Source organism: Schistocerca cancellata, chromosome 3 (assembly GCF_023864275.1).
Source record: "Schistocerca cancellata isolate TAMUIC-IGC-003103 chromosome 3, iqSchCanc2.1, whole genome shotgun sequence".
Lineage (NCBI taxonomy): Eukaryota > Metazoa > Arthropoda > Insecta > Orthoptera > Acrididae > Schistocerca > Schistocerca cancellata.
In genome coordinates this window covers 385,736,670-385,750,063 of record NC_064628.1, presented here as the reverse complement: position 1 = coordinate 385,750,063, position 13,394 = coordinate 385,736,670, and the positions used below count along the sequence as shown (strand labels likewise).

Here is a 13,394-nt window from a genome sequence, read left to right as displayed (position 1 = left end):
CATAAAGAAAAGAAAAGAAAGATAAACAGCAAACAAAGATAACCAAGTAAAAGAAAAAAATAAAAGAGACAAAACAAAACCCGATCAACTATGACCCGCCTCCACGTGGCGGGACACGGGCAACGGTGCGATCGGATGCGGGGTCTGGTGTGGAGGTTCAGCCATATCAGCACCCATATACCGATCGCTAAGTGGTCAATAAAGACCCACCTTAAGCAATTAGGTGATAGGTCGTAAAATCAGGGCGGCAAGTGAAAAAAAAAAAGATCCGACACGATATCAGGAGTCAGACCACGACTTTTGTCAGCTTAGTGTGGAACAAAGATCTTCCCCAACTACCACTGTGCCTTGAGCCAGAAAAGAGAGAACCAAATCTTAGCCCTGCCACACGGAATTTACAGCTTTTATATGGCTCGCAAAATCTCTTTACGTCAGTCTTCGCCACCCAGCGATTTCGATTATGTCAGGAAGACGGCATCAAGAGTCACTATCTCGTCCGACATATATTTGAGACGTAAGTCAGTCTGCAGAGCGGCGTTCCCATCGCTAACACCAGGGAACTATGGTTGCTGCTGGAATGAAACACCGCCAACAATACTGCCATGGGGGGTCTTGTTGCTATTCAAATGTTGTTTCCATCATTAATTTCAGTATAATTGTTCCGCTCCGTCGTCGCTCATTATTTATTTAATCGTATATCTTACATCGGACAAGAATTTCAAACATAAAGTACTTTTTTACATCATGGTTACCTAGGAATTAAATCTATAATACTCATTGTTATGGTTGTGGTCTTCAGTCCAGACACTGGTTTGATGCAGCTCGCCATGCTACTCTATCCTGTGCAAGCGTCTTCATCTCCCAGTACCTACTGCAACCTACATCCTTCTGAATCTGCTTAATGTATTCAGCTCTTGGTCTCTCTCTACGATTTTTAGCCTCCACGCTGCCCTCCAATACTAAACTGGTGATCCCTTGATGCCTCAGAATATGCCATATCAACCGTTTCCTTCTTCTAGTCAAGGTGTGCCACAAATTTCTCTTCTCTCCAGTTCTATTCAATACCTCCTCATTAGTTATGTGATCTACCCATCTGGCGGCCGCGGTGGCCGAGCGGTTCAAGGCGCTTCAGTTCGGAACCACGCGACTGCTACGGTGGCAGGTTCGAATCCTGCCTCGGGCATAGATGTGTGTGATGTCCTTAGGTTAGTTAGGTTTAAGTAGTTCGACTTTCTAGGGCACTGTTGACTTCAGATGTTAAGTCCCATAGTGCTCAGAGCCATTTGAACCATTTGAACCATCTACCGATCTAATCTTCTGCATTCTTCTGTAGCACCAGATTTCGAAAGCTTCTATTCTCTTCTTGTCTAAACTACTAATCGTCCACGTTTCACTTCCATACATGGCTACACTCCATACAAATATTTTCAGAAACGACTTCCTGACACTTAAATCTATACTCGATGTTAACAAATTTCTCTTCTTCAGAAACGCTTTCCTTGCCATTGCCAGTCTACATTTTATATCCTCTCTACTTCAACCATCATCAGTTGTTTTGCTCCCCATATAGCAAAACTCATTTACTACTTTAAGCGTCTCATTTCCTAATCTAATTCCCGCATCACCACCCGATTTAATTCGACTACATTCCATTATCCTCGTTTTGCTTTTGTTGATGTTCATCTTATATCCTCCTTCCAAGACACTGTCCATTCCGTTCAGCTACTCTATCGGGTCCTTTGCTGTCTCTGGCACAATTACAATGTCATCGGTGAACCTCAAAGTTTTTATTTCTTCTACATGGGTTTTAATACCTACTCCGAATTTTTCTTTTGTTTCCTTTACTGCTTGCTCAATATACAGATTGAATTAAATCGGGAATAGGCTACAACCCTGTCTCACTCCCTTCCCAAACACTGCTTCCCTTTCATGCACCTCAACTCTTATAACTGCCATCATGTTTCTGTACAAATTGTAAATAGCCTTTCGCTCCCAGTATTTTACACCTGACACCTTCGGAATTTGAAAGAGAGTATTCCAGTCAACATCGTCAAAAGCTTTCTCTAAGTCAACAAATGCTAGAAACGTAGGTTTGCCTTTCCTTAATCTATTTTCTAAGATGAGTCGTAGGGTCAGTATTGCCTTAGGTGTTCCAACATTTCTACGGAATCCAAATTCATATAGCATTAAAACGAATTAAGTGTGTATAGTGACGATATAAGTATATAAAACCTGCTGCGAACTGATAAAATTAATACTGGCGGTCCTTATACTGCGTTTGCTGCTGCTGCTGCTCCCACTAATAATGATAATAATAATGTCAATAATAACCATAATGATAGTGACAGATATAAAAAGAATTTATAGGTGTACAAAATGTATGTGTTCTGATACAGCGAGTTCTTGGGACAAGTAATTTGAGCAGACTGCACCAGCTAACAATGCAGTGAGAAAGTATTTACAGGGGTAACAAATGCTTACAGGAACAGCGATGATACTTAGTGTTGCATTAGTAGATATAGTATTAACTATCTTCTGAAACTTCGGATGTTATTCCAGAGCTAGGTTCCTGCTAATGAGAAGGACTTCACGAAAGTTGTTGAACGACGCAGTGTGTCAGAGAGTATCTTGCTCTGATGGGACCGGCAGCTTCTGCCGTGTTCTTCACACAAGAGCGTTAAGGCCGAGGACAGATGTGAGGGACAGTTTATGTTGATGAGAAAGTAGAGAAGGCAGAGGGTATGGAAACCTTTGCGCTTTCCAGCACGCAGCCACGATTGTTGTTCATATGATGGTAACATGTGATCCGAGAGCCAAACATTACAGATTTAAGTAACACAGGCTTCCATTGCCATTTCCAGGTGACGTGAGCTTTGTTGACGAAGGCCTTGGAAGAAACCATCCCTGTAGTCAATAGTTGGAAGTATAAGTATTTGTACAAGTTTCTTTTTCAGGTCAAGAGGGAAGAGATTTTTTATTTTTGTAGATCATGGTTGGATGCTGATATCCTCTTGCGCACTGCAGCTTAGTTCTCGGTCCAGTTTAAATTTTCATCTTTTATTACTCCTAGACTTTTTGCTGAAGAAGAAATCTCGATATTTGTTCCACTCAGCATTAAAGGCGGCAGAGATTTCCGACATTTCGTTCTAATAAGCATAGAGTGGCCAAGTAATATCGATTACGTTTTAGATGGGTTGAGCTTTAACCAGCCGTCCTGTGCCCGTTTCGACAGTGCACACAGGTCGGTGTTGAGATTCTCGATAACCGTTTTGTTGGTTTTGCGCTTAGATAAGACTGGAGGTCATCAGTGTGCGTGTGGTATTTGCAGTAGGACAAAACTGATAACTCATCGTTGTCATATACTGAAACAAGTTTAGGAGCTAATAACGAGCCCAGGAGGATAGCTGATACCATCTGCCTCCATTGTCATTTTATGACGCTACACGTGAAGCATTGCTGGCAAGACATCAGGTACGAGCGAAACCATTGAAGTGCAGTTGGCGAGAAATTGAGGCTGATAAGTTTGGCAAGTAAAATTTCGACGCCGGCAGTGTCAAAAGGCCTTGCACAGGAAGGGGGGGGGGGGGTGCCTTCTCCCCGGAAACTAATGGCACCCCTACTTATAATCTCGTTTCAGTAAGGAGTAACTATTATTTGTACTAGATCTTTTTCTATGGGCACCTTTGGTGTGGTATAAAATTAATTCCTTTATCATGCCTCTGGTCCTGCTCTTCAATTACAAAAAGAACGCTCGTTAGATCTGAAAGTGCTTCAAATTGCTTTGCATCTCTCTCTTCTCCGGAAAAATGTCGGTCGTTCTCGCAAGTTATCTACATCGTAAGTTGGAGAATTTGAGGCAATATTCCTCCGCCCACGCATCCAGAACCTTCTCGACGCTCATGTATCGCTTCCCGGCGAGAATACTGCGTAGGGTCGGCCGTGTTGGCTCTCACTGCCGATTCTCAACGGCGCTGCATGATATGAAAAGGTGGCCTCATCGTTAACGAGAATTACTTGACGAAAAAAACTTACTGTCATAATGTCTTATCAGGATCGAGCGACTGAATTCCAAGCGTCTCGTAAAATCCCGCTGTTGATCTGCTGATGAAGTGACACGTGGTACAGATGGAAGCTAAAATACGTATTCTGGGTTCACGTACTCTAGAGGCACTCACAATGTCTTTCGTGCACGCGGTTTCTTTTAAAAGCAGCTGCTAGAACATCTATTTCGTTCACTCCACTCGTTCTAGACTTGCTCCTCGTCCTGTGTGTAGTATTTCAGGACTCGTCCAGTAACAGTTTCTTGCACATTCGCTGAATCGTCAGTCTAATTGGACACCGTCTACCTGGATACTTTTGCGTGAAAAATCCTCTTCGCGTTACTTCTCGATTATCCGCGAAGAAATAACATATCTGGAATCTCTCTTAATTCGTGACGAACATTAATTATTTCGTAGTATCGGCACTCGAACACGTGAACAACCTACACATGAAGAATGCTATATTTCCTCTGCGCACCTTTCGTACCGATATCCTGGCGGTGCAGTACCGTTTCCTCCTTGTCCCACGTGACGTATTTGCTTACTTGGGTACGAAAACGCAAACTTCCGCATAAGGCAGCTATCGGCTTCATGGTCAAAACAAACACATTGTACATTTGAAATACTGAACTTCTCTTAAATTAGTCATTGCACTTTTAAGAGTAAAATGTCGTTGGATTCATCTCTTTTAAAACTACTATACTAGCAGCAGAAATTAGTATAATTCTGTTTTAAGCCCCGCGGTGTAGCCGCTCGGTCTCAGGCGTCTTGTCACGGTTCGCTCGGCTGCCCCCGTCGGAGGTTCGAGTCCTCCCTCGTGCGTGGGTGTGTGTGTTGTACTTAGCGTAACTCTGTGTATTCGATTAAGTAGTGTGTAAGATTAGGGCCCGATGACCTCAGCAGTTCGGTACCATAAGGTCGTACCACAAATTTTCAAATTTTATATTTTAATAGGCAAGTTGGAAAAACATATTTTTGAAATTAATATAGCTATCATAAAAGAGTATGCCTCTTTCAGTGAGCCGGCCGCGGTGGTCTAACGGTTCTAGGCGCTCAGTCCGGAACCCCGCGACCGCTACGGTCGCAGGTTCGAATCCTGCCTCGGGTATGGATGTGTGTGATGTCCTTAGGTTAGTTAGGTTTAAGTAGTTCTAAGTTCTAGGGGACTAATGACCACAGATGTTGAGTCCCATAGTGCTCAGAGCCATTTGAACCATTTTTGAACCTCTTTAAGTGAGGACCTTCTCACAATTCATCTGGATGGAAACAGAATTCAGGTATCTTAAATCGTTCTGGAAATATCTGAGGTGAACAGCTGTTGAAAAAATGGTACAAATGGCTCTGAGCACTATGGGACTTCTGAGGTCAGCAGTCCCCTAGAACTTAGAACTACTTAAACCTAACTAACCTAAGGACATCACACACATCCCTGCCCGAGGCAGAATTCGAACCTGCGACCGTAGCGGTCGCGCGGTTCCAGACTGTAGCGCCTAGAACCGCTCGGCCACCTTGGCCGGCTAAACAGCTGTTGACTTCGTAACATTGACTGTTATTGTTCTTGCCTGTGTGCCACTGATCTTACAAGTTATGACTGAATCCCTATTCGAACCGTAACAGTCTGAATATTATAACTGTGTTGTAGTGCAGTGTGCAATACCAGACGCCCTCTTCCAAACTGAAATGTGTAGCCCTTCAGTTTCAAGCACCTACAGACACAATTTACAACTTCAGCATTTGTGATGCTTACAAGCGGTGGCCGGTAGATGGCACTGACATCGCCCCTAGCGTCGAAGTACATGCAACAGTTAGGCAGTGAGCATCTCACTTTACAAATTAATAACTATTAATGAAAATTTTTCTATGCAGTGATCTTTCAAACTTATTTTTCTGTCCCTATGCATGAGGTGAGTATTTCCTCTCCTCGTACTTGCAGTTGAGCTATGTGTGTCTAATGAGAACTTACACAGAACAGGTATTTCCATCTCGGTTGGTCGCAGCATTCCTGGCTGTAGTCATATTTTCGTTGTTTTGCAGACTGGCGCAAGCGGTGAAGATCCTGATAGGACTGGCGGTGCTGTTCACGTACCCGCTGCAGTACCACGTGGCCGTGGGAATCGTGCTGCAGATGGTGCGGGACCGCGTGCCAGAGAAACGCCTCGACCTCCTGGAGTACGGCATGCGGGTGGTTGGAGTGCTGGGCACAGGTGAGCGAGCAGCGTACTACAACCAGGCGTGCACCAGCATTCTGGCTGGCATACCTGTCACATGCCTAGAAAGAAGCCCAACGAAGCGAGCTCTTATCTGAAGAAATAAAGTATTTGTTTGGATTGGCAGTTCACCCCCCCCCCCCCCCCCCGCTCGTCAAATCAGTAAATACGTAAATACACCGAAGAGCCAAAGAAACTGGTACACCTGCCTAATATCGTGTAGAGCCCCCGCCAGCGCGCACACGTGCCGCATCACGACGTGGCACGGACTCGACTAATGTCTGAAGTAGTGTTGGAGGGAACTGACACCATCAACCCTGCAGGGCTGTCCATAAATCCGTAAGAGTACGACGGGTTGGAGATCTCTTCTGAACAGAACGTTGCAAGACGTCCCAGATATGCTCTATAATGTTCATGTCTGTGGTGTCTGCTGGCCAGCGGATGTGTTTTAGCTCAGAAGAATGTTCCTGGGGCCACTCTGCAGCATTATGGATGTGTGGGATGCTGCATTGTCCTGTTGGAATTGCCCAAATTCGTCGGAATGCACAATGGGCATGAATGGATGCGGGTGATCAGTCAGGATGCTCAAGTACGTGTCACCTGTAGACATACCAAGGGTCCCATATCACTCCATCTGCACACACCCCACACCATTACAGAGCCTCCACCAGCTTGAAGACTTCCCTGCTGACATGCAGCGTCCATCGATTCATGAGGTTGTCTCCATACTTGTATAAGTCCATCCGCTTGATACAGTTTGAAACTAGACTCGTCCGACAAGGCAAAATATTTCCAGTCACCAACAGTCCAATGTCGGTGTTGACGTGGCTAGGCGAGGTGTAAAGCTTGGTGTCGAGCAGTCATCAGGGGTGAACGAGTGGGCTTTTGGTTCCGAAAGCCTATATCGGTGATATTTCGTTGAACTGTCCGCACGCTGACACATGTTGATGGTCCATCATTGAATTCTGCAGCGGTCTACGGGAGGTTCTCTCGAGTCGTCCTTGGTCTCATTCTTGCAGGATCTGTTTCTGGCCGCAGCTATATCGGAGATCTGATGTTTTACCAGATTTCTGGTATTGAAGGTACACTCGTGAAGTAGTCATACGGGAAAATCCCCACTTCAGCCCTACCTTGGAGATGCTGTGTCCCATCGCTCGTGCGCGGCCTATAACACCACGTAGAAACTCACTTAAATCTTGATAACCTGCCATTGTAGCAGTAGTAACCGATATAGCAACTGCGCCAGACACTTGTTGTCTTATATAGGCGTTGCCGACTGCAGCACAATATTCTGCCTTTTTACATATCTGTGTATTTGAATACTCGTGCCTATTCCAGTTTCTTCGGCGTTTCAGCGTATATGTCTACAAGTTTCCACATTGCCCAATTATATGGTTTATTCCAGCAGGATGTAAATTAATAATTACAACAGGCCCCAAATTTGAACTGAACTGGTGACTAAACATATTAATAGTTGCTCAGGATACAGTGCCCGTAATTGAAGATCCAGTTTCAAAACGCTGTAGCAAGAGAATTACGTCAAAATTGAGTAGCGTATTACCGACACAGAGGGAAATGTCATGGAACTCGACGAAAATATTACCAATACATGGTGCTGTAAGCGTCTTACTAGCCGCGCGGGGTAGCCGTACGGTCTAGAGCGCTTTGTCACCGTCCGTGCAGTTACCCCCCCCCCCCCACCTTTGAGGTTAGAGTCCTCTCTCGGGCATGAGTGTGTGCGTTGTCCATAGCGTAATTTAGTTTTAGATTAAGTAGTGTTTATTCTTAGGGACCGATGACCTCAGCAGTTTGTTCCCGTAAGACCTTACCACAAATTTCAATTTCAAGCGTCTTACCGTAAATAGGGTCGGTTACAAATGACACATGAATCGCAGTACCGCCATCTGACGGCTAAGGTTTGAGTTTCACATTACACCATTCATACTGGTCAATGTGCATGTGCAGCAAGGTCTAAGGCACCTCGTCACGGTCCGCCCGGCTGCACCGTCGGAGGTTGGAGTCCTCCCTTGGGTATGGGTGTTTGTCGTCATTAGCGTTTTATGTTAAATTAAGTGCGTAAGCTTAGGGACCGATGACCTCATCAGCTTGTTCCCATAAGACCTTACCACATATTTCCAAAAATGTGCATGACTGCACAAATTTGGCCATCAACAGTGGTGGCACTGTTATTTAGGTAAGCCCATCCACCACAGCAAGGTCGTACCATATTGGATGGCCAAAATCGATTTTTAATTTTCCTGAGGCCAAAAACCGCTTAGAAAGCTAAGTAACATTGGTTTTTAATTGTATTGGCGTCAAAACTCATATAAAAAGCAAAATGACATCGGTTTCTAAATGTTGCGAGACTGGCGCAAGACATGTTCATTATGCTGTCAGCCGTTTTCTTCCACAATTTAAAATCGATAAACAGAGAACAACAACTCAAAGCGCGTTGGCGGTCACGTTGAGAATGCGTTGCGCAATATGTCTCTTCAGCTACATTCACAGTTGTAACACTGAACACATCATTCAGATAACCACAGAGCCAAAAATCACACGGATTAGTCAGGTAATGAGGACGGCCGGGCTGTAGAGAAATGACGGCTGATAATTCTAACATTTCCGCGGAATACCTCTGCGGGAACTGCTTGACCGGCTGTGCAATGTGCGGAGGTGCGCCATTTTACATAAAAATGATCCTACCCACACAACCACGAACTTGAGGGATAGGAATGACGTTGGTTTGATCGCGTTTACCAGTGACGGGACAGATAACTGAGTCCACAGGACTCATCTCCTTGAAAAGTGCGGCCGTATGATAAACTATGCCTTTGCAGACTGAAGTGCGGATTTTCCGTTGCAGTTCTGCATATCGGCAACTCATTGGAGATGGAAATGGGCTTCTACTATCCGCGGAATGTTCCGTGGACATTCATTGATTTCATGAGAGCAAGAAATTCCAGAGCGAATGTCTGTTTTGCTAGCAGCTCAGCAGGAAACAGCGAGGGTGACTTTGTATGGGTATCAATGCAGGACGTTTCATAGGATTTTATACACCGTCCTCCTAAGCACTCACAGCCTTGTGGCAATTTCCCGTGCACTGCATATCTGCATACCATGACTCGACTCCCCATGTGGTGCTGTGGCCACATTTTTCCGGTAGAAGCGTGCCGAGAATACCAAATTTCAGACTTTACCTCTCATCACGGATGGCCAATGGACTTCACTTAACGACCAAGAGCAACGGAATTCCGGTAGTGTTTTCACCGCTGAGAGACAAGCGACACTGCTTGAAATAACTGCAGAAATCAGTTTGGGGTTTATGGACAATGGCGGCAGGTTACCAACGTTAGTGCTTTAGCTAGCAGTCCGACATTGCCTGCAGCACCTCTCATTGGCTGGTGACCATATCGGTTGGTCCCTAGACGACGGGAAAACCATGGCCTGGTCAGATGAGTCCCAATTTCAGTTAGTAAGAGATGATGGTAGGGTTCAAGTGTGGCGCAGACCCCGTGGAACCATAGATCCATATTACCATCAAGGCATTTTGCAAGCTGATGGTGGCTTTATAATAGTGTGGGCTGTGTATACATCGAATACACTGGGCTCTCTGGCCCAACTGAACCGATCATTGACTGCAGTTGGTTACGCTCGATTATTTGGAGATCATTTGCAGCCATTCATAGGATTCATGTTCTTAAACAACGATGGAATTTTTATGGACGAGAGTTATCCATGTCAACTGGTCATAACTGTTTGCAATTGGTTTGGCCACCCAGATCGCCCGACGTGAATGCCGTCGAACGTTTACAGGACATAATTGAGAGGTCAGCTGGTGAACAAAATCCTACACCGGCAATTATGGACAGCTATGGAGGCAGCATGACTCAGTATTTCTGCAGGGCACTTCCAACGACTTGCTGAGTCCATGCCACGTCGAGTTGCTCCACTAGCTGGGCCAGAGGATGTCCGACACGAAATTAGGACCTACCCCTTGAGTTTTGTCACTTCAGTACATAAAACTCACCAAATTAGGTCTTTAACTGGAAGTGACAAATGAAATATGGCGTCTCGCAAGTTCTGCTTGTAATGTAGAGATCATTCTGGCTTCTTTTTAGTATATTCTTTCGTAGCACGTTGCCGATAAAGCACAGAGTTTATTTTGTATTTCATGCGAGGCAATGGTGCCTCAACGTCAAATAACAGGAAGTGACGTCACAAAATCTGGTCAGCTCTATATCAGCGTTGGTGACTCGTCCCACATGCAGACATCCGCACGCTGTGCTTTTCTCTGACTGCAACGTTCTGATTTATCGTTATTTTTGTCACTTCTCTTTGACGTAGGGAACCAGTGAAAAGCTACTAGCCACCAAAAAGAATACGTGATCGTGGTCATACCCTGTGTTGGTGTGATGACTTTTGTTCGTCTGTTGGCAGTGGCGCTGGCGACGGCGGTCCCGAAGCTCGACCCTGTGGTGTCGCTGGTGGGTGCCGTGTGCTTCTCGACGCTGGGTCTGCTTTGTCCGGCCGCCATCGAGATGGCCACCTGCTGGCCCAGCCGCCGGACTATCGTTAAGGACTCACTCATCATCGTGCTCGCACTCGCAGCCCTCGTCTCTGGGTCCTACACCAGCGTCCTGGGCATCATCGACGCCTACTCAGAGTAGCCAAGGCTCAAACACCAGCATCTTCAGATCCATAGAAGCCTACTCTTAGTAGCCAAGTCATACACCAGCATCCTCGATATCAATAAGGCCTACTCTGAGTATCCCTTGTTCATACACTAGCTTCCTCGACATCACTGAGGCCTACTCAGAGTATTACATCAGCCTCCTCGAAATAACTGATGCCTATTCTGAATATCCAGTGGTCACACATTGACATTCTCGACATCACTGAGGTCTACTCTGAGTGGCCTAGAGTCATACACCAGCATCCGCAAAATTATAGAAGAATACTCTAAGTAGGTAACGTTCATACACCTGCACCCTCGACATCAGCGACGCCTTCTCTGAGTAGCCAAGGATTATGAACCACTGCCCTCATAATCATTAAGGCCTGCTCAGAAAAACCAAGGGTCATATATGATCCTCAACACTATCAAGGCCTATTTTGAGTATCAAAGGGTCATACACCATCATCATTTGTTCCTATGGTGAGGAACAGAACTCTAATTCACCATTATATACATCACCAAATCTTATGTTGAGTAGGTTTGACCTTATACCAGCATCCTCATCATCCTCGAGGTGTCCTCCATGTAGCCCAAGGTTCTACAGGAGCAGTCTTAACGTCGCCGAGACCTACTTCGAGAAGCCCTAGGCCTACTCGAGTAGCCCTAGCTCCTAGTTTAGTTTACCAAACGTCACTGAACCTTCTCATATGTAACACAAATCGTAAACCTGGAGCAACTGTGGGATAGCTTCAGCAACACTGAAGTCAACCAGCCTGTGAATTCGTTTAAATGATATGTTGCTCTACACATAATAACTATGTGGCTTCATATTGGTAACTGAAAGTAGTTCTAAATGAACACTCTTCAGAATGAAGTTGTTTCCCTTGGGTAGCAGCTTCGATCATACCGTGTGTGTACAACAAAATAGTGTGTGACTGACCAGCTCTATTATGACACGCTTGCTGAAATTGCAGGTATACATGTCACTACTGTTCACTGGATTATGACGGTGCTGTGAAGTAATATTCTCTGTGATCTTTCACACATCTCTGAAACCAATATATCAGCTATGAACCATGGAATGTAACAGTCCCGTTGTTTACCTAAGCTACCTCGATATAAGACTCATTCATTGCTTTCGAGTGAATATAGTTCATCATGATTCGATCATAGTGTGATACGACGTTCTCTGAGAACCACTAACTATCTTACATACAGACACTATTACACATGGCACTGTGAGGCGGCATATAGTGTTCAACAGTAATCTGTTATCCCATGTGCTTCTTCAGATATATGGAGTGATTAAAATTACCGGACGATTTATGGTGTTAAGTACATTACATTACCATTGCTCGTGTTCAGAAATCAGTATTCAGTCTAGTGTAACTCTCATCTATTAAATACATTTTAACTTCGTGGTTCCCCTTAAGAAACTGTAACTTTCCAGTAGAGGTGGGATATTAAAATTCTGCCTCTTCCTTACAGCATTTTTGAATGACTTTCATGTACTTTTCAAATAATTTTCCTGTGCCAAGAAAGGATGTGTTTTATTTATTTTCCAACGATATTATTTTGTAATATAGTGTTAAGACTAATGTATTTTCCCTTTATGTGTTTCAGACATCTTAGCCTACTGTACTAGTTTGAGTGACCATGTTCGTTTCAACAGAGCTATCACTCTAATACCAATTGTACAGAAGTCTACAGTACAGTGTATTTATAACTCAAAAATTCTTATGTAAATTACTCAAAAGATGTTCTCCGCAAAATTAATGCAATTAAGAAACTTGTTAAAAGATTAATTGTATTTGATAGCTTTATCATAAATTATTTTGTAAGAAAATCGTTCTATAATGACATAAACGTCAATTATATTAAGAGATGTGCAAGAACTCTGACATGACGTTGTGATGATCTTTATATGTTTCATTCATATTTCTGAATTAAACTTCACAAAAGTAAGGTTTTGCAAATGCTATAATTTTTTAATTGTAATAAATTATATATTTGTAATATTTCAATCATGAATCAAAGTTGAGAAATCATGTTCCTGACATAAGTTTCAATGCAATATATATGTTTAGACAGACATAAAAGAACCATAACTCTAAGGCTGATGAAGAATTTTTGTTAGTGTAGTTGACAACGTGGCACAATAACAGAAGATTTAGGACCAGTATTATCACAAATTTTTAAAGTAAATAAATTATTTTTTACTGAAGTTTTATTAGATCGCCTTCTTTTCTGCCTATTTTTAAATTAACTTCCTGACGAACTACAAACTGGAAATTTTAGACATAGCTCAGAATTGGATGACAATGGAATATTAGCTCGTTTTCTTGTCTGCTTCACTTGAGAATTATTGGCGGGAATATACATTGGTGTTGAGCCCCTGTATGAGATCAAATTAATCTAATTTTTACCTTCACGGTCTTTTCACGAGATATACGTAGGACGAAGTAATATTTT

General features: G+C 43.8%; 1 protein-coding gene across 1 annotated transcript in view; it reads left to right on the top strand.

The window, feature by feature from the left end:
• The window catches only part of LOC126176723 (proton-coupled amino acid transporter-like protein pathetic), a 173,881-nt gene extending 160,787 nt beyond the window's left edge, over positions 1-13,094 (top strand). Inside the window, exons 9-10 of the mRNA XM_049923892.1 lie at positions 6,075-6,244; positions 10,685-13,094. Of these exons, the coding sequence (XP_049779849.1) occupies positions 6,075-6,244; positions 10,685-10,914 (400 nt within the window). The 3' untranslated portion in view covers positions 10,915-13,094. The remainder of the gene's footprint in view (positions 1-6,074; positions 6,245-10,684) is intronic.
• Positions 13,095-13,394: the final 300 nt, after the last annotated feature.